The sequence below is a fragment of the Elephas maximus genome, chromosome X, assembly GCF_024166365.1.
Source record: "Elephas maximus indicus isolate mEleMax1 chromosome X, mEleMax1 primary haplotype, whole genome shotgun sequence".
Classification (NCBI taxonomy): domain Eukaryota; kingdom Metazoa; phylum Chordata; class Mammalia; order Proboscidea; family Elephantidae; genus Elephas; species Elephas maximus.
In genome coordinates this window covers 173,907,318-173,928,909 of record NC_064846.1, presented here as the reverse complement: position 1 = coordinate 173,928,909, position 21,592 = coordinate 173,907,318, and the positions used below count along the sequence as shown (strand labels likewise).

The following is a 21,592-nucleotide window of genomic DNA, read 5'->3' as shown; positions in this document are numbered from 1 at the left end:
ATAACCATATTAAATATTTATGCACGCAGTGACAGGGCTGCAAGATACATAAATCAAATTTTAACAGAATTGAAAAGTGAGATAGACACCTCCACATTTATAGTAGGAGACTTCAACACACCACTTTCGGAGAAGGACAGGACATCCAGTAAGAAGCTCAATAGAGACATGGAAGACCTACTTACAACAATCAACCAACTTGACCTCATTGACTTATACAGAACTCTCCACCCAACTGCTGCAAAATATACTTTCTTTTCTAGTGCACATGGAACATTCTCTAGAATAGACCACATATTAGGTCATAAAACAAATCTTTGCAGAATCCAAAATATCGAAATATTACAAAGCATCTTCTCAGACCACAAAGCAATGAAGCTAGAAATCACTAACAGAAAAACTAGGGAAAAGAAATCAAATACTTGGAAAATGAACAATACCCTCCTGAAAAAAGACTGGGTTATAGAAGACATCAAGGAGGGAATAAGGAAATTCATAGAATGCAACGAGAATGAAAATACTTCCTATCAAAACCTCTGGGACACAGCAAAAGCAGTGCTCAGAGGCCAATTTAGATCGATAAATGCACACATACAAAAAGAAGAAAGAGCCAAAAGCAGAGAACTGTCCCGACAACTTGAACAAATAGAAAGTGAGCAACAAAAGAACCCATCAGGCACCAGAAGAAAACAAATAATAGAAATTAGAGCTGAACTAAATGAATCAGAGAACAGAAAAACAATTGAAAGAATTAACAGAGCCAAAAGCTGGTTCTTTGAAAAAATTAACAAAATTGATAAACCATTGGCTAGACTGACTAAAGAAAAAGAGGAAAGGAAACAAATAACCCGAATAAGAAACGAGAAGGACCACATCGCAACAGAGCCAAATGAAATTAAAAGAATCATTTCAGATTACTATGTAAAATTGTACTCTAACAAATTTGAAAACCTAGAAGAAATGGATAAATTCTTGGAAAAATACTACCTACCTAAACTAACACATTCAGAAGTAGAACAACTAAATAGACCCATAACAAAAAAAGAGATTGAAACGGTAATCAAAAAACTTCCAACAAAAAAAAGTCCTGGCCCAGACGGCTTCACTGCAGAGTTCTACCAAACCTTCAGAGAAGACTTAACACCATTACTAATGAAGGTATTTCAAAGCATAGAAAAAGACGGAATACTAACCAACTCATTCTATGAAGCTACCATCTCCCTGATACCAAAACCAGGTAAAGACATTACAAAAAAAGAAAATTTTAGACCTATATCCCTCATGAACATAGATGCAAAAATCCTCAACAAAATTCTAGCCAATAGAATCCAACAACACATCAAAAAAATAATTCACCATGATCAAGTGGGATTTATACCAGGTATGCAAGACTGGTTTAATATCAGAAAAACCATTAATATAATCCATCACATAAATAAAACAAAAGATAAAAACCACATGATCTTATCAATTGATGCAGAAAAGGCATTTGACAAAGTTCAACACCCATTTATGATAAAAACTCTTACCAAAATAGGAATTGAAGGAAAATTCCTCAACATAATAAAGGGCACCTATGCAAAGCCAACAGCCAATATCACTCTAAATGGAGAGAACCTGAAAGCATTTCCCTTGAGAACGGGAACCAGACAAGGATGCCCTTTATCACCGCTCTTATTCAACATCGTACTTGAAGTCCTAGCCAGGGCAATTAGGCTAGACAAAGAAATAAAGGGTATCCAGATTGGCAAGGAGGAAGTAAAGCTATCACTATTTGCAGATGACATGATCGTATACATGGAAAACCCTAAGGAATCCTCCAGAAAACTACTGAAACTAATAGAAGACTTTGGAAGAGTCTCAGGTTATAAAATACACATACAAAAATCACTTGGATTCCTCTACATCAACAAAAAGAACATCGAAGAGGAAATAACCAAATCAATACCATTCACAGTAGCCCCCAAGAAGATAAAATACTTAGGAATAAATTTTACCAAGGATGTAAAAGACCTATGCAAAGAAAACTACAAAGCTCTAGTACAAGAAACTAAAAAGGACCTACTTCAGTGGAAAAACATACCTTGCTCATGGATAGGAAGACTTAACATAGTAAAAATGTCTATTCTACCAAAAGCCATCTATACATATAACGCACTTCCAATCCAAATACCAATGTCATATTTTAAGGGGATAGAGAAACAAATCACCAATTTCATATGGAAGGGAAAGAACCCCCGGATAAGCAAAGCATTACTGAAAAAGAAGAAGAAAGTGGGAGGCCTCACTCTACCTGAGTTCAGAACCTATTATACAGCCACAGTAGTCAAAACAGCCTGGTACTGGTACAACAACAGGCACATAGACCAATGCAACAGAATTGAGAACCCAGATATAAATCCATCCACGTATGAGCAGCTGATATTTGACAAAGGACCAGTGTCAGTCAATTGGGGAAATGATAGTCTTTTTAACAAATGGTGCTGGCATAACTGGATATCCATTTGCAAAAGAATGAAACAGGACCCATACCTCACACCATGCACAAAAACTAACTCCAAGTGGATCAAAGACCTAAACATAAAGACTAAAACGATAAAGATCATGGAAGAAAAAATAGGGACAACCCTAGGAGCCCTAATACAGGGCATAAACAGAATACAAAACATTACCAAAAATGATGAAGAGAAACCAGATAACTGGGAGCTCCTAAAAATCAAACACCTATGCTCATCTAAAGACTTCACCAAAAGAGTAAAAAGACCACCTACAGACTGGGAAAGAATATTCAGCTATGACATCTCAGACCAGCACCTGATCTCTAAAATCTACATGATCCTGTCAAAACTCAACCACAAAAAGACAAACAACCCAATCAAGAAGTGGGCAAAGGATATGAACACACATTTCACTAAAGAAGATATTCAGGCAGCCAACAGATACATGAGAAAATGCTCCCGATCATTAGCCATTAGAGAAATGCAAATTAAAACTACGATGAGATTCCATCTCACACCAACTAGACTGGCATTAATCCAAAAAACACAAAATAATAAATGTTGGAGAGGCTGCGGAGAGATTGGAACTCTCATACACTGCTGGTGGGAATGTCAAATGGTACGACCACTTTGGAAATCTATCTGGCGTTATCTTAAACAGTTAGAAAGAGAACTACCATACAACCCAGGAATCCCACTCCTCGGAATGTACCCTGGAGATTCAAGAGCCTTCACACAAACAGATATATGCACACCCATGTTTATTGCAGCTCTGTTTACAATAGCAAAAAGCTGGAAGCAACCAAGATGTCCGTCAACGGATGAATGGGTAAATAAATTGTGGTATGTTCACACAATGGAATACTACGCATCGATAAAGAACAGTGATGAATCTGTGAAACATTTCATAACATGGAGGAATCTGGAAGGCATTGCTGGGCGAAATGAGTCAGAGGCAAAAGGACAAATATTGTATAAGACCACTATTATAAGATCTTGAGAAATAGAAAAAACGGAGAACACATACTTTTGTGGTTACAAAGGGGGGAGGGAGGGAGGGAGGGAGGGAGAGGGCTTTTTATTGATCAATCAGTAGATAAGAACTGCTTTGGGTGAAGGGAAAGACAACACTCAATACAAGGAAGGTCAGCCTAATTGGACTGGACTAAAAGCAAAGAAGTATCCGGGATAAAATGAAAGCTTCAAAGGTCAGCGGAGCAGGGGCTGGGGTCTGGGGAACATGGTTTGAGGGGACTTCTAAGTCAATGGGCAAAATAATTCTATTATGAAAACATTCTGCATCCCCACCTTGAATTGTGGCACCTGGGGTCCTAAATGCCAACAAGCGGCCATCTAAGATACATCAATTGGTCTCAACCCACCTGGAGCAAAGGCAAAGGAAGAACATCAAGGTCACACGACAACTAAGAACCCAAGAGACAGAAAGGGCCACATGAACCAGAGACCTACATCATCCTGAGACCAGAAGAACTAGTTGGTGCCTGGCCACAATCGATGTCTGCCCTGTCAGGGAGCACAACAGACAACTCCTGAGGGAGCAGGAGAACAATGGGATACAGACCCCAAATTCTCATAAAAAGACCATACCTAATGGTATGACTGCGACTAGAGGAATCCCAGAGACAATGCTCCCCAGAACTTCTGATGGCACAGGACAGGAACCATCCCCGAAGACAACTCATCAGGCATGAAAAGGACTGGTCAGTAGGGGGGAGAGAGATGCTGATGAAGAGTGAGCTAATTAAATCAGGTGGACACTGGAAAAAAATAAATAAATAACATAACAGGTTCGGAGCTTAGCTGGTGAAGGTGCTTCGGTGATTAAGAATCGGCCACATGGTGCAATGGATCACTTTGGTGTGGCCTTTCTAGCCATGGTCTTATAACTCCTACCCAAATGATTGGGTGGGACTCTGTGATAGGCTAATTGTGGCCCACCAAAGGGACTGGTCATTTTTGCCATCCTGCTGGGCCTGAGGTGAGCCATCCGAGAGGCAGGAGAGAGAGGACCACACCCCCAGCAAAGAAGAACAGCCAGAAGCCAGCATGTCCTCTGGAGGACTCAGGACATGGAATTTGTTCTAATACCTGCTCCCTGGGAGGGCCAGATGGAGATGCCGCATTGAAGGGACCACAAAGGAGACATGGTAAGATGGATTCATGAGTACATCCTGGCCAAACTACCAGCCTAGTGCAGTAAACCACTGTTACCATCTCGGAATTGGAACAGAATAGAACTCAGATATACTTCAGAATACAGCAAAGAATGAAGAATGCTACAAGGAAAACCGCTTCAAGGCTTTGGGAGATGAGGAAGAAGAGGGCATTGGCATGGCTGACACACGTGGGATGCCCCGTGGATTACCTCACTGAATGGACTACAGGAATGGCTGGCTCCTAACTGCATGGAGCTGTTTCCATCAGTAAGCCTTGTCGGGGTACCTCTGTGTGCATGCGGTGCAGAAAGCTGCATGCCCTGTGCATGTACCCGAGCCCAGGGTCCATGGACACATGTGTTTACAGCAGAGGCGGCTAGAGTGCTCACGGAGGGCACATGTGCATGTGTGTGCATAGGTGGGTGTACCCATGTCCAGGGTCCATGGACACGTCTGTTTACAGCAGAGGCAGCTAGCACACTCACAGAGGGTGTGTGTGCATCTGTGTGCGTAGGTATGTGTACCCATGCTCGGGATCCATGGACATGTCTGTTTACAGCAGAGGCGGCTAGCATGCTCACAGAGGGCGTGTGTGCATGTGTGTGCAAAGATGTGTGTACCCACGCCCGGGGTCCATGGACATGTCTGTTTACAGCAGAAGTAGACAGAACGCTCACAGAGGGCATGCGTGCATGTGTGTGAGCACGTGCGTGTGTGCGTGCGTTGAAGCCAAGAGCAGTCCACATGTTACCTCTGTGAACTGGGCACTGGTGACAGCAGGGCTCTTTGTAGGAATATTCTGTAGTTCCCAGGAAAATTCCATCTGGGTCTTTGGAGACGTGTATAAATACGGATCTACAACTGTTCGTCAGTCTGTGGTACTGTGGGAGCTTGCGTGCTGCTGTGACGCTGGAAACTATGCCAGCGGTATTTCAAATACCAGCAGGGTCACCCATGATGGACAGGTTTCAGTGGTGCTTCCAGGCTAAGTCAGACTAGGAAGAAAGGCCTGGCCATCTACTTCTGACAATCAGCCACTGAAAACTCTACGGATCACAACAGAATATAATCCTATATAGTGCTGGAAGACGAGTCCCGTAGGTTGGAGGACACCTAAAATACACCAAAAATCAAACCCGTTACTGTCAAGTCCATTCGGACACAGACTTGAGCATACCAACAACCGTGAAGATGGTCCAGGACCAGGCAACATTTCGTTTTTGTTGTTCGTGGAGCCGCCATGAGTCAGAGCCGACTAGGTAACAACTGACAACCACAATATAAATGTCGATGATAACACATCTTTCAAATTGGATATGTTCATCTTCACACAAATTTTGAATCCAAAATTACTGCCATGATGGCAATTGACTTCTCTCTTGGTAGCAGTAACTTAAAAGACTGAGCCTTTGCCCTGTGGTCCTGGAAAAATCTTAAAACAGTACTCCAATCTCAAGCATTTTTTGGCCTGGCAACCTGTAACCTGAACACTCTTGACCTTCCCACTTCTAGCAAGAAACACTAGGAAATCACCTTGTGATGGGTCTTCAGTTAGCAAGCCTCAAGGGAGCAAAGTCATCTTTCCATTTCAGAGGAAAACTGAATACAAGTCAGGAAAGGGACAAGCAGCATACAGACACGCTAAAAAACTAATTATACCTTTAATTTCATTTTTTTAATTTAGGCTTCTTTGGGAAAATATAGTTGCTTATTTATAATCTGTTAAAGTTTTCGTAGCTGCTGAATAATTAATACGATATATAATACTGAAAAGAAAAAGGCAAAGCTGTTCATTCAAGCCAACTTTGAAGCAATTCTTTCATTGACGTAATCTACATCACTTTGGTACTGACAAAATTCAAATGTTTTCAGGCCGTGAAAATAATATACGTTATTTTAAGGGGCTAGGAAACTCCTAAGTCCCAGGGTGGTGCACAAGGTTAAGTGCTAGGCTGTTAAATGAAAGGTTGGAGGTTCGAGTCCACCCAGAGGCACCTCCCAAGAAAAAAGGCCTGGAGATGGGCTTCTGAAAAACCAGCCACTGAAAATTCTATGGAGCGCAGTTCTGCCCTGACACAAACCAGCAGTTGGAGTCGACTCCAGGAAGACTGGTTTGGATTCAGTGGAATACACTGAACCACTAGCTGCAACAATATCAACCAAGCAAGCCCCGTGGACAGCGCCTCGGAGCCTTCCGCACAGAGAGGATTTTCTGAGAAGCCATCAAGGCACAAGATGAGCTGAGCATGTCAGCGCTTAGCCTCAAGGCACAATTCACAGCGTCGGTGCTCGTGTTCACCAACGCAATCCTGAGAACAGGGAGGGGGCTGCACCTGGCAGTAGAGAGGCCGTGGAGAACACCTGTCTCAGCTTCGTCTGGCTCTCCTCCACCAGCTCCTCTTTGGACATCGGCAGCTGCAGGGCCTCTATGATAATCTCCGCCGCTTCCAACGCCTTTTTACCCATGACCAGGGACTTCACGTCCCACGAGTACTTCTTCCCATAGCGATCACATATTTCCTGAAACACCACTGAATAGAGGCGTTCGGTGTCTGCAGAGACAAAAGGGGAACGGAAATGTAGAGATTTTTAAGGCGCATGCTACACTAAGTCAATACCCATTAGGCATAGACATACATGTACGAGTCACACTCGGTGAGAGATGCGTTCACAGAGCTAAGTCAAAAGCAGAAAGCTTTGCAGGTGGTGCTCACTAACAGCGCCCCAGGCCCTCGTCTAAGTCTGCTCAAGTAAAACTGAGGGGGTAGGGTCTAGAGAATCAAATATGAGGAGAAAGCTGGAGTCTGTAGTGCTGTGAAATTATCTTTGATATAAACAACTACAGATTTGAACTGAACTATGTACTAGGGACCACAGATTCCCACAGGCGTTGCTGGGTGCCCTCACGTTGGCTCAGACTCCTAGTGACCCCATGTGACAGAGCAGACCTGCCCCACTGGGTCTTCTCGGCTGTCATCTTTATGGGGGATTACCAGCTCTCTTCTCTGGTGGACCTGCTGGGTGGGTTGGAACTGTCAGCCTTTCAGCCAGCAGCTGAGCACTTATCTGTTGCACCACCAGGGCTCCTCCCCTCAGGCGCTGGGTGACATCATTACCTGGTGCTCCCCAGCACACCTGGAAAGAGTGCTACCCAGCACTGTCTCCTTGCACATCCCCACTACTACCGTGAGGAGAATCAGCGTGAATCCAACACCCCAAATGTGGAGACGGACTCAGTGCCCACCTGCCACCTTCCCCATCATTTCTGTCACCAGCCACCCACGTGGTGCTCTCTCTGACCCTAGCCACCCGGATCTGGGGCAGAGCTCACGAGTTAAGAGAACGACGACTCATGGTGAGTATTGGACCGACTGTCCCTTGGAATGCCAGATAAGCAGACACCAGGAGCAAGCCAGGGAGTCCACAGGACACCCTTCCTTTCACCCGCCGGCTTGCCCTTCTCCTTCGGGTTCGAAATTTGCTGGGGCGACTCTACAGATATGGATACCATTATAGATTTATCATAGCAAAGGATACAAATCAGGACCGCCATAAAGGAGAGATGCATGGGAGAGGTCCGGCAGGTCGCCAGCGTGGAGCTTCACGTCCTAAAGAGGGCGTATCACCCTCCCTCCGCCAACCATGAAGCTCTCCGAGCCTGAGGGGCCTGGGCTTTTATTGACCAGTCCTGCAGGATGGGCAAAACCATGTCTCCTGGGTCTAGCGGATGCCGGCCTCTCAGGGGAGTCTCTTCTGGTCTGGCCAGCCCCGGCTCCCAGCACGAATCTTCCACTATGGCCTGGAAGTCCCAGACCAAGACCCTCAATTCCTCCCAAGGTTACTTCTCTGGAGCCAAGGATAAAGGCCACCTTAGTCGGGATCAAGCTGAAATCTTTGCCCCACGGGGACACATACATGTGAGTCAAAAGTGACTCGAAGGTAACAGGTTTTTTTGGAAGGCCCCCAGGGCGTGGTACTTGTCATGGCAGTCCTAGCAAGCTAAGGCAGGCTCTAGATGCTGCTAGTTTTTTGTACAGAAGATACTGCAAGTTTAAGAAAGGCGTTCCCAAGGTCACTTGTAGAGGGAGCCATATTTTAGGTGATCGCCGGAGTGAGTCGGATTTTCTGAAACCACAGGCACTGACTCTCCCTGAAGAAGGTGAATCAGAGAGGGAAGGGCCACTTCCTTCTACCTGAGAGCAGGGTCGAGACAGCCTGCGGTAATGGAGGTCACCCAGGAAGAAGCTGTTGTTGGGTGCTGTCGGGTGGATTCCTGCTCACGGCCACCCCAAGTGACAGAGCAGAGCTGCCTCTTAGGGTTTCCTAGGCTGGAATCGCTCCTCGGGAAACAAGGCCTGGCGATCTTGTCCTGTAGAGATTACAGCCGGGGAAGCCCTACAGGGTAGTTCTGCTCTGTCCTACAGGGTTGATATCAGTTGGAACTGCCTCTACTGCAGCTAGCAACAACGTCGACCCTTATGGGCGCTGATCACTGGGTGGGTTCAAAACGCCCACCTTTCGGTTAGCAGCTGAGTGCTTAAGCACTGCGCCACCAGGGCAATGGTGATCTCTACACGATGGTGTTCCCTGTGAGTGTGGGGAGGCGAGAGGGCTCCAGGGCAAGGAGAAGGGCAGACTGAGGGTGAGACGGCCCCTCTGACTTTCTTAGCATGAACATCTTTCTTCCAGGACTTGAGAGAGGACGGCAGGGACAAGAAGAAACTGCAGCCCCCATCGAATGAGGAGAACTGGAGGGCTGAAGACATGGCCGGCATCCCGGGCGAGGGTGCGGGAGGCAGCTGGCAGGAAGCAGAGCCGGGGACTCGGGCTGACACAAGGTTACAAGGAAGAAGAAAGGCCTTTTGAAGAAACTCTAATCCTGAAGCCAGAAAAACGGCTGTGTCCATTCAAAGTGCTTCAAATCGTGTTTATTTAAAGCTTAACTAGGGCCGGATTACCCAAAAAGCAAGGTATGTGCAGACTCGCTTTTGGTACTTACTCATCTGTAAGGAACAACTTCACCTGTTTTTCATCACATCAAAGATGTGGCGGAACCCACGGGAACCGGTTCGCTATAGATTAGTAAGGAAACACAAGTAACCCTGCTTACCTTGCTTATTGTAAACCGGAGCACACCGCGCATACTGGCTCATCTGCCCCTGCGGAAATCGCCACGGAGTTTTAATTTAAATGACGTGGGAATGCAGGATTATAAAGCCACAGTGACTGCGCGGACGGTGGCTTTCGTTAACAATTCAGATAAACTTGTTCCCCGTTCTCCGTGGGATGAGGAAGGAGCCAAACAAGTAATTGAACTCCTCAGATCAAACGCTGGATCCGCCAGCTGATGACAGCACACCTAAATGAGACAGCTTTCCAAAATGAAGACATTCTCTGGAAGCCAAAACTAAGGGCACGAAGTGGCAGTGCCAAGCCAGGAAATGCCTGCTGATGGGGTTAAGCACTTCACCTGTGTGTCTGTGTGCTTCTTAGCAGGAGACTCAACACTGCTGTGAAGCTGCTACAGACATACACACACGAAGAGAACCTTTACCTTCCCCCAGTCTTAGTCATCTAGTGCTGCTCTAACTCAAATACCACAAGTGGGCAGCTTTAACCAACAGAAATTTACTCTCTCACAGCCTAGTGGGCTAGAAGTCTGAACTCAGGGTACCAGCTCCAGGGGAAGGCTTTCTCTCTCTGTTGGCTCTGGGGAAGGTCCTTGTCATCTAATCTTCCCCTGGTCTAGGAGCTGCTGAGTGCAGGGGACCCCGGGTCCAAAGGATGCACTCTGCTTCTGGCTTCGTGGTATGAGGTCCCCCCTGTCTCTGTGCTCGCTTCTCCCCTTTATATCTCAAAAGAGATTTGTTTAACACAGAATCGAATCTTGTAGATTCAGTCCTGCCTCATTAACTTAACTGCCTCTAATCCTCCCTCATTAACCTCATAGAGGTAGGAGTCACGATATATAGGAAAATCACATCAGATGACAAAATGGTGGACAGTCCACAAAACTGGGAATCATGGCCTAGCCAAGTTGACACGCATCTTCTGGGGGACACAATTCAATCTACAACGGTGAGTGAGAGAAAAGTTCCAGGTGAACCCAAACCTCCCTCTAAATCTGACCCGTCGGTGAAGCCCGCCGGTCTGGGCAACTGTGGTGGCAGCCGCAGCAAGTGAGGCAATCAGGTAAAGCAAAGGGAGTAGATGAGACAGGAACTCAGCAACTCGGGCACAGGGCCTGAAAGGAGGTCTGGAGAAGGCTGGCAGCAACTGAGTAGTCGGCTGCTAACCGAAAGGTCTGCAGTTCAAACCTACCGGCTGCTCTGTGGGAGAAAGATGTGGCACTCTGCTCCCATAAAGATTTACAGCCTTGGAAACCCTATGGGGCAGTTCTATTCCGTCCTATATGGTTGCTGGGAGTCGGAATCAACTAGATGGCAGCGGGGTTGGGTGGCACAAATGGTTAATAGCTTGACTACTAGCTCAAAGGTTGGAGGTCAGAGTCCACCCAGAGGTGCCTAGGAAGAAAGGTCTGGCAATCTACTTCTGAAAAATCCACCACTGAAAACCCTATGGAATACGGTTCTACTCTGACACACATGATTAGTGTGAATATGAATATTTATACATTTCCTAATAGAAATATCAACGGGTTTGATTGTGGGTGCTGGCCCAGAGCCCGCTGAGGGGCTACGGAACATACGTATTCTAATATTTTTAAAACATTAAAAAAAGGAAAAGGAAACCCAAGTGGCTCGGAACGTTCTGGAAAAGGAACTGTGAACCCATGTACACCGCTCGTTCGTCAAGTCAGGCCTTGCCCGCGGTGCACATCTTGAACAAACCAAGTTTTCTTCAAGACATGCTTTAACAGATCTTGAACAGTTTTGCTTTTATTAATTCATTATTTCCTGTTACAGAAAAGAAAAAAAAAAAAGGATGACCCAAACCCAGAATGTTTTGTTACCAATACATCAGTTCCCTAAAAACGCAAAATTAACTTCCAAGAAGGCCCTACCTTGGGTTCAAATCAGGTTGTCATAACCTAGCAGTTAGGAAGCGTGCTTGCTCTCACCCAGGTGTGGGGCAATATTTTTGAATGAAGTGAAAACCACACATTTGAAATGTGATGTGAACTGTTTTAATAATAAAAAGCCAGTATGCAGTATTTATTTTGATAAAAGTGGTGGTGGTATTATTTTTCTAAGACATTTGTATGGAACATAGTAGGTAATGGATAGTTATTTGTTGAATAGATTTAAAAAGTGGATTCTCTAATTTTGTTAACAAAACTATTTCACCACTGACTACTCTGACAGGGATCACAATAGAAGGTCCCAGACAGAGCTGGAGAACAGTGTAGAACAAAATTCTAAACCAAAAAGAAAGACCAGACTTATTGGCCTGACAGAGACTGAAGAAACTCTGAGACTATGGCCCCTGGACACACTTTCAGCTCAGTAACGAGGCCACTCCTGAGGTTCACCCTTCAGCCAAAGATTAGACAGGCCCATGGAACGAAACAAGACTAAAGGTACGTACCAGCCCTGGGGCAGGGACTGGAAGGTAGGAGGGGACAGGAAAGCTGGAAATAGAGAACCCAAGGTTGAGTAGGGAGAGTGTTGACATGTCATGGAGTTGGTAACCAATGTCATAAAACAATATGTGTACTAACTGTTTAATAAGAAGCTAGTTTGTTCTGTAAACCTTCACCTAAAGTACAATTAAAAAAAAAATCACAAGACTGGGTTGTGAAAAGAATAAAAACATTCCACCACTAAACAACAACAAAAACCAAACCCGTAGCTGTCGAGTGGCTTCTGACTCACAGCAACCCTAATGGGCAGAGCAGAGCTGCCCCACATGGTTTCCAAGGAGTGGCTATGGATTCCAACTGCCAACCTTTGGGTTAGCAGCCAAGGTCTTAACCACTGTGTGAAACGGAGCCCCAGTGGGGCAGCGCTTAAATGCACTGGTTTCAAAAGGTGGAGGGGATGGTTTGGCCTCACCAACTGCTCTGTGACACAAAGATCTCGAAATCTGCTCTCATAAAGATTACAGTCCAGAAAACCCTACAAGGTAGTTCTTATCTGTTACATGAAGTCCCCCCAAAGGTCAGAACTGACTCGACAGCACCCAACAATAACGACAAATACCTTTACAGGTCCTGGGTGGTGCAATAGGTTAATACGCTTGACACACAACCTAAAGGTCCAATCAGAGGCACCTAGGAAGAAAGGCCTCAGTAAGGTTCACAGCCTACAAAACCCTGTGGGGGCAGTTCTACTCTGTCACAGGGGGTCACTATGAGTTGAAATAGACTTAGAGGCACTCAGCAAGTTCCCTGAACACACTGGTTGTCCCAGTGTGGGCCTGCAGTGCGTGAGGGACCCCGGGAGCTGGTCAGGAATGCAAATCAATGGTCCCAGACGGACACAGAGAATCAGATACTCTGGGGGTGGGGCCCAAGGACCTGACCCAGAATAGGCTCTCCAGGTGAATCAGACGTGGCTTAAAATTAAAAACTCCAGACCTAACGTGATGTTTTTACTGAAACCCTGTGCTCCATGAAGTCAGGGATTTAAAAAGAAAAAAAAGAAAAAAATTTTAACCAAAAGTGGCTTAAATATTAACAATTACATAAATACATTAGTAGAAATTAAAGAAACAAAATGATCTCTGATCACACAAATCCCAACATTTATGCTTTGCTCTGTTACATCCCATGACCCCTTAGACTTTGATACCTTTTCCTGTTTCCTCCCCTCCCCCGAAATGAGATTTGTTAATATATTTGTAGTAAATGCAAGGTTTTTTTTTTTTTAATTGTACTTTAGATGAAGGTTTACAGAACAAACTACTTTCTTATCAAACAGTTAGTACACACATTGTTCTATGACATCGGTTAACAACCCCACGACATGTCAACACTCTACCTTCTCAGCCCTGGGTTCCCCGTTACCACCTTTCCTGTCTCCCCCTGCCTTCCAGTCCCCGCCCCAGGGCTGGTGTGCCCCTTGAGTCTTGTTTTGTTTTATAGGCCTGTTCAATCTTTTGGCTGAAGGGTGAACCTCAGGAGTGACCTCATTATTGAGCTGAAAGGGTGTCCCGAAGTCATACTCTCAGCGTTTCTCCAGTCTCTGTTAGGCCTGCAAGTCTGCTCTTTCTTTTTGAGTTAGAATTTTGTTCTACATTTTTCTCCAGCTCTGCCTGGGACCCCCTATTGTGATCCCTGTCAGAGCAGTCAGTGGTGGTAGCTCGGCGCCATCTCGTTGTTCTGGACTCAGTCTGGTGCAGGCTGTGGTAGTTGTGGTCCATTAGTCCTTTGGACTAATCTTTCCCTTGTGTCTTTGGTTTTCTTCATTCTTCCTTTCTCCTGAAGGGGTGAAACCAGTGGAGTAGCCTAGGGCCGCTCACAGGCTTTTAAGACTCCAGACACTACTCACCAAAGTAGAATGTAGAACATTTTCTTTATAAACTATGTTATGCCAATTGAGCTAGATGTTCCCAGAGACCATGGTCCCTACAGCCCTCAGCCTAGCAGTGCAGTCCCTCAGGGAGTTTGCATGTGTCTATGGAGCTATGATGACCTAATACGAGGTATTTTTATGTAAGAAATCTTATCTACGACCCATTCTTTCTCAAGTTCACTGCCGAAAACAAGGTCAGTTAATGGGTGCTCTTGGTTAATCCAAGTTGAGTAAGTGATACTGCATAAAGGAGATCTACGTAGCAGGAAATATTATGTCCAGCATTGCACACACCCGGCAAAGGTAAGCCTCTTCAGAAAAGCTACAATCATGAGCAACAGTTCCTTTTGGCAAAGGTAAACTCTTTAACAAGCTAGTTTCTTTTAAAGAAACACTTCTCTTGGAAGAAAAACACAGACAACTTAATGGAGCACTGTGTTATGGACTGATTTGAGCCTCCAAAAAAATATGTTGTAAATCCTAACCCCTATACCTGTGGTTTGGAAACCCTGGTGGCATACTGTGGTTAAGAGCTACAGCTGCTAACCAAAAGGTAGGCAGTTTAAATCCACCAGCTGCTCCTCGGAACCCCTATGGGGCATTTCTACTCTACCCTATAGGGTCGCTATGAGTCGGAACCGACTAGACAGCAACAGCGGTTTTGTTATACCTGTGGTTAAGTAGCCCTGGTGGCGTACTAGTTAAGTGCTTGGCTGCTAACCGGAAGGTCAGCAGTCTGAACCCACCAACCACTCCTCAGGAGAAAGACGTAGCAGTTGGCTTCCATAAAGATTTACGGCCTTGGAAACCCTATGGGGTACTTCTAGTCTGTCCTACAGGGTGGCTCTGAGTTGGAAGGGACTCAAAGGCACTGGGTTTTGGTTTATACGAGTGGTTATAATCCCATTTGGGAAAAGGGTTTTGTTATGTTAATTAGGCAATATTAGTGTAGGCTGTGTCTTCAATCTCTTTTGAGATATAAAGAGCAGACATAGCAAGCAAGCACAAAGGAAGGGAAAAAACAAGCCATATGACTGTCCAGGAACCAAGGACAGAAGCTGAGGACAGACAAGGATTTCCTCCCCAGACACAGAGAAAGAGTTTTCCCCTAAAGCCAAAACCCAATGCCATCATCCCAACTCACCAACTCATAGCAGCCCTACAGGACAGAGTAGAACTGCCCCATAACACTTCCAAGGCTGTAATCTTTACAGAAGCAGGCTGCCACATCTTTCTCCCACGCAGCAGCTGGAGGGTTTGAACTGATGACCTATCAGTTAGCAGCCGAGAGCTTAACCACTGTGCCACCTGGACCCCTTTCCCCTAGAGCAGGCACCCTGAATTTGTACTTTTAGCCTCCTGAACTGTAAGAAAAAAAATTTCTGTTCGTACAGCCACTCACTTGCGGTATTTCTGTCACGGCAGCACTCGAGAATGGAGACACACTGTACAGCTAAAGGATTACTCACCGGATTCATAGTCCTCTTAAACAAAAATCAAGAAATAAATCACCACAAAATATAAAATGATATTTGTAGCCGGTGACCCGGCCTGGAGAATAACTACGGAAGGCAGTCAGCCACCATCCTGTACGTCTGGCACAGACTCAAAGGCAGACAGGAAACCTTAAGGCTGTTTAACAAACCGCCAATCCTCTGAGGGCCTAGAGCCTGAACTGCTTGGCTTGTACCCTTGGCTCCGTTCTGCAGGCCTGCTGCCTGCACTAACCCGTTTCCTCTGACCCTCATACACAAATACAGGCTGACACAATCTGTGTGGTCGGGGTAAACACTTCTAAATCAGACAGCAGGGAGGCTAGGTATCAACAAAGATAAGAGTTAAGTACGCAGGTATGCAGCCAGATAAGGAAACTCAAAGTAAACATGGAAGTGGCAAGAATCTAGTACCACCTACGTCCACAGGCATGCACACGCACACTTCCTTCCAGCCTATCCACACGTCTCTACCCATATTGCCTCCCGCTGATTAAAAACACCGGACTACAAACCACGACGACGAAAAACAAATCTATTCTGTGCAGTGCTCAACCGTATCGTGTGCCTGCTTTGCCAAAGTGTGTTTGTTGCAACGGTGTGATTTTCTCCTTGCAACGTACATGACTTCAGTCACACTTTGGATGTTTACCAAAAAGAAAAAAAAAAAGAATTTCATGGTATACACGGGAATCTAAACCACCCTAAACTGTACTTTTTTCCTACGAGAAATTTCAGTCTGTGATGGTGGAGGTTGTGTCCACTTGGCTGGGCCATGATTCTCAATGGTTTGGCAATGGTCTGATGATGTGACCACCTCCATGATGGGATCTGTTGTGAGCAGCCAATCAGTTGGAAGGGAGTTTCCGCAGGCATGTGGCCTGCATCCGATATAGGTGAAATGCCTAGGAAGGCTCATGGGGTTTTTGCTGGTACTGAATCCTGCAGCTGGCTCCCGTTCGTCTGACTTCCGGTTCTTGGGACTTGAGCTAGCAGCTTACCTGTGGTCTTTCCTGCCCATCTTGGGTTTGACAGGTGAGGCTGTGAGCAAGAGCCCTGTTGTCTGCCCTGCCAATCTTGGGCTCACCTGCCCCTGTGGCTACGAGAATCAGGAGAAGCCTCTGATCCACAGACTTGGGACGTTCCAGCCTCTATAACCGCGTGAGCCATTTCCTTGATATAAATCTCTCTCTATATATATATTTATATACTCTATATAATTTCTATACATTATGTAATTTATATACTCTATATATATTTATATACTTTACTGGTTTTGCTTCTCTAGAGAACCCAGCCTAAGACACAGTCCAAGTTTCAAATGACTGAGCACAGAGGTCTCGCTGGAACAAATATTTATAAATTGGGAGCTTCCTATATTACAAAAGTAAATATATTCATGAGAATCATAGTTGAACAAACTCTGTAGCTGTCAGTTGGCCCTGACGCATGGCCACCCCGTGTAAAACAGAATGGAACATTGTCTGCCCCCGTGCCGTCTTCGTGGTCATTGGTATGTGTGAACCCACTGTTGTGGCTATCGTGCCAGTCCATCTGACAGAGGGTCCCCCTGGTTTTCCCTGGCCCTCTACTTGACCCTGAGGAAACCAGAAATCATGGCTATATAAAAATGGCACCTGATAGCAATATAATCAATTCAACAGGTATTTATTCGTTGCTACTTTTTTTTTTTTTTTTACTTTTTACTACTATGTGCTATGGGTCCTAGGTGGTACAAAGGTTAAGCTCTTGGCTACTCACCTAAAGGTTGGTGGTTCGAACCTACCTGGGGGCACTGCAGAAGAAAAGTTCTGCAATCTGCTTCATAAAGACGACAGCCAAGAAAACCCTATGGAGCTCTGATCTACTCTGTAACACGTGAGGCACTCTGAGTCAGAACTGACTAGACGGCAACTTCACCACCACACCAGCATGTCACTAAGCACTGAGAAAAATGGGAAGGCTGACAGAAACATCCTTCTTAAGTTAATAAATCACTCGTCAGGGTTGAGAAAGGTCTGTAACATGTGCTGAAAAATAAATAAGGGAAGGGATATTCAAATGCCAGCAGAGATACGGGAAACCTTGCCAGAACAGTGATTATGGTAAGGCTGTTATATAAACCAGGAAGAGTTTCCTCAGCTTAAACCCTCCTGATGGGCCATCTGCAGCCAACCACAGAGACTTGCCACCCAAGAAATTTCCTCTCAGGCCTGAAAACACAGGTCAGGGAGATGCAGTGTTAGGACCAATGCGTTAGAAAGTGCCATGCTAATCTTCATTTTCCACAATTTGAATAAGGCTTTTCGTGTTCACTGACTTCTGCTTTTGATCACCTACCATACCATTGTTGTTTACTGCCGTCAAGTTGATTCTGACTCATGGGGATCCCATGTGTGCAGAGTAGAATTGCTCCACAGGGTTTTCAAGGCTGTGCCCCTTCATTAACAATCTCCAGGCCTTTCTTCCAAGGCACCTCTGGGTGGGCTTGAACCACCGACCTTTTGACTAGCAGTCAAGCACTTGTCCATTTGTACCACTCAGGGACTCCTTATTACTATTGAGAAAAAAATTTAAATTCTCCTGGAATCCAGGTTTTTGGGGTCCATAGAGTTGGGCTGACCCAACCAGGCCATCGCCCTGAGGTCTTCTTTTGAACCTTGAGCCTTGACAAACGTGGTTTCCCAATATCACTTTGAAGGCCAACAATGGCCAAGTGAACAGTTAAGCGAAGTCTGTTCTGCTGTAGGCATTGCGCTCTTTTGTGGAATTCTCTACATGTAGTCCGTTTCCAGGAAGAGAAACTCCAGGTAAGACTAGAAGCTGTGTTTTACAGTAAACTGTTATTATATAAATGCACTGCTCTGGCCCCATTTTCATGACGAATGTCGGTAAGACGGAGTGTTAAGAATGTTTGGGAGTTCTCTCCTCTTGGCAGCATTTCTGACTCCCTTGTCAAAATGTTAAGGAGCCCCCGTGGCACGAGGGTTAAGTGCTTGGCTGCTAACCTGCTCACCCACTGGCCCTACAGGAGAAAAGACCTGGCAATCTGCTTTTGTGACGATTACTGACTGCCTAGGGGACCCTATCGATTACTGCCTAGGGGACCCTATTGGACAGTTCTACTCTGTCACACTGGGTCTCTGTAAGTCAAAAACTGACTCAATGGCACATAGCAACAACAATATTAGTCAAAATGTTACCTCGATTTGCATGCCTGTTAACCAAAAGGTCAACAGTTCAAATTCACCAGGTGCTCCTTGGAAACTCTATGGGGCAGTTCTACTCTGTCCTACAGGGTCGCTATGAGTTGGAATCGACTCGACGGCAATGGCTTTGGTTTTTGTTTTTTAGTACATTAAATAAACTTGAAACAATGTCTGTTCTTGGCTAATTATGATTTTTGTTCTAACACTCTACTGCTCTTCTTACGGCAGTGAGAAAGATACTGAAAGGAATGAGGAAAAGTGTGTCAGCAGTGGCTCTGTCAGGCGCCAGAAGGCAGGGGTGGGAAACAGAGACTGGGTTCCCAGGCATTGAGGAGCAGAGCCCACTGGAAAGTTGGAGGCAGTGGGCTAAGGAGAGAGAACAACATTTAACAAGCTGGCCAAGTGCAAGCTTAAGAGACAACCATCTTCTCAAAGGCAGGGAAAGCAGCTTGGGATGCAGTAGATATAGGTGTTTTTCAAGTTAAAAATCTCCAGAAGTCATACACGGTGCCTGCTATGGGTTGAACTGATCCCCCTCCAAAAGACATGCTTAGGTCCTAACCCCTGTACCTGTGAAGGGGACCCTGTGTGGAAATAGGGTCTTTGAAGATGGTATCAGTTAACATGAGGTCCTACTGCAGTAGGCTGAGTCCTAATCCTATATGACTGGTGTCCTATAGAAGAGAAGAGACCCAGAGAGACACAAAGAGATAAGACAGCTGCTTGCCAACAGTGTGATGCTGTGGCTGCAGGCCAAGGAAGGCCTGGGGATGCCAGGAGCTGGGTGAGGCAAGGAAGGACTTCTCCCAGGGTCTTAGGAGGGGAGCGTGGCCCTGCTGGCACCCTGGACTTACATCTTCCAGACTGTGAGAGAATGCATTCCTGTGGTTTAAAACCCCCCAGCTCAGCGGTACTTTATTTGGGCAGCTGCAGGAAACCCAGAGAAGGCTGCTTTACAACTGAGCGATTACCTTCCCAAGGATGGAGCAATGGTGGCACAGTGGTTAAGGGCTCGGCTGCTAACCAAAAGGTCGGCAATTCAAATCCACCAGCCGCTCCTTGGGAACCCTGTGGGGCAGTTCTACTCTCTCCTACAGGGTGGCTGTGAGTCAGAAACGACTCAACGGCAATGGATTTGGTTTTTTTGGTTTTCCCAAGTACAATAATATGTTACTGTTACATATATGGTACAGAGCAAGTTTAAAAATAAAAAAGGGAGGCTCAGTGATTAATTCCAGGTCACTCGGCTCTTGTATGGAATATCCAGGGCTTCAAACCAAGTCTTGTATGTACAACTCCCACTAGCGAGCTCTTCATTTTAACACCAGGTCTCCACACACACCCACCACACCTCACTGATTCTGCACACCATTCACCGACAACAGGAGCCCTGGTGGTGCAATGGTTAAGCACTCGTCTGCTAACCTAAAAGTTGGCAGTTCCCACCCACCCAGCCGCTTCGAGGGAGAAAGACCTGGCAGTCTGCTCTCGTAAAGATTACAGGCTAGAAAACCCTGTGGAGCAGTCCTACTCTGTCATATAGGGTCGCTGCAAGTCAGAATCTACTCAATGGCACACAAAAACAACAAGATTCATAGACCACAGCAGCGGGCCGCAAAGTCGCGTCCTGCACCAGCAGCATTAGCATCCTGGAGCTTGTGGGCCCACCCCAAACCTACTAAACCAGAATCCCTAGGGCGGGGCTCAGCAAGGTCGGTTTTAACCAGCCCTCCAGGTGATTCCGAAGCCTGCTCACATTTGAGAACTACTAGGCTAGAGCTTCAGGTACCTAGGTACCTGAAAACAGTTTGCACTTGACTAGTAACCTGAAAGTTGGCAGTTTGAGCCCACCCAGAGGTACCAGGGAAGAAAGGCCTGGCGATCTGCTTATGCTAAGATAACAGCCAAGAAGAACTTTGGAGCTCAGTTCTACTCTGCCACATGAGGTCGCCATAAGTTGGAATCGACTTCACAGCAATTAACAAGACAGGCTATAGTTTCATTAGCATCCATGGCAATGACAAGCCAAAGCGTACCTCTCACTATTTGTAAAATAATTAGCAATAGAGTCAAAAACTGTTGAACACTTCACCGTGTTCCACACGTACAACAGAAATCTCACAACAACACTTCCTGGTAGGTACGACAATTATACCCAACTTTCGGATGGGCAGACTGATTCCGGAGGAGGGAGGCAGACAATTATACCCAACTTTCGGATGGGCAGACTGATTCCGGAGGAGGGAGGCAAGCTGTCCAACGCCGTGTAGGAGGCTGAAGAAGGTTCAACCTTTGTTGCATCTCCCTGCTCATGCTCGCAGTCACTATGTAATCCTGTCTCCACCACAAACAGCTCACTGCTAGCTAAAGCAAAACCTGCTGCCGTCGAACAGATTTTGACTCATGGAGACCCTAAAGTACAGGGCAGAACTGCCCCCATAGGGCTTCCAAGGCTGTAAATCCTCACGGAAGCAGATCACCACATCTTTCTCCTGCGGAGCTGTGCGTGGGTTCAAACCACCAACCTTTCGGTTATCAGCCAAGCTCCTCAACCACTGCACCACCAGGGCGCCCCACGCTGTTGGCTGGCACCTAGATTTTCATCTCCCTAACCCTTTACTTGGCCTTTTTGCAAACCTAAGCTCCAGATTTCATGGTTGCCCCTGTGGAACTGTATCTCTTTGGGAAAACTCATCTGAAATCCTAGAGCAATACTTTCATACGGCAGTCCCTGAATCA

General features: G+C 45.8%; 1 protein-coding gene across 5 annotated transcripts in view; it reads right to left on the bottom strand.

Moving 5' to 3' along the window:
- Window positions 1-21,592, bottom strand: part of PUDP (pseudouridine 5'-phosphatase) — a 459,516-nt gene that overhangs the window by 412,862 nt on the left and 25,062 nt on the right. For all 5 annotated transcript variants that reach the window (XM_049872314.1, XM_049872315.1, XM_049872313.1 and 2 more), the window contains exon 2: window positions 7,009-7,227. In XM_049872314.1, the coding sequence (XP_049728271.1) occupies window positions 7,009-7,227 (219 nt within the window). The remainder of the gene's footprint in view (window positions 1-7,008; window positions 7,228-21,592) is intronic.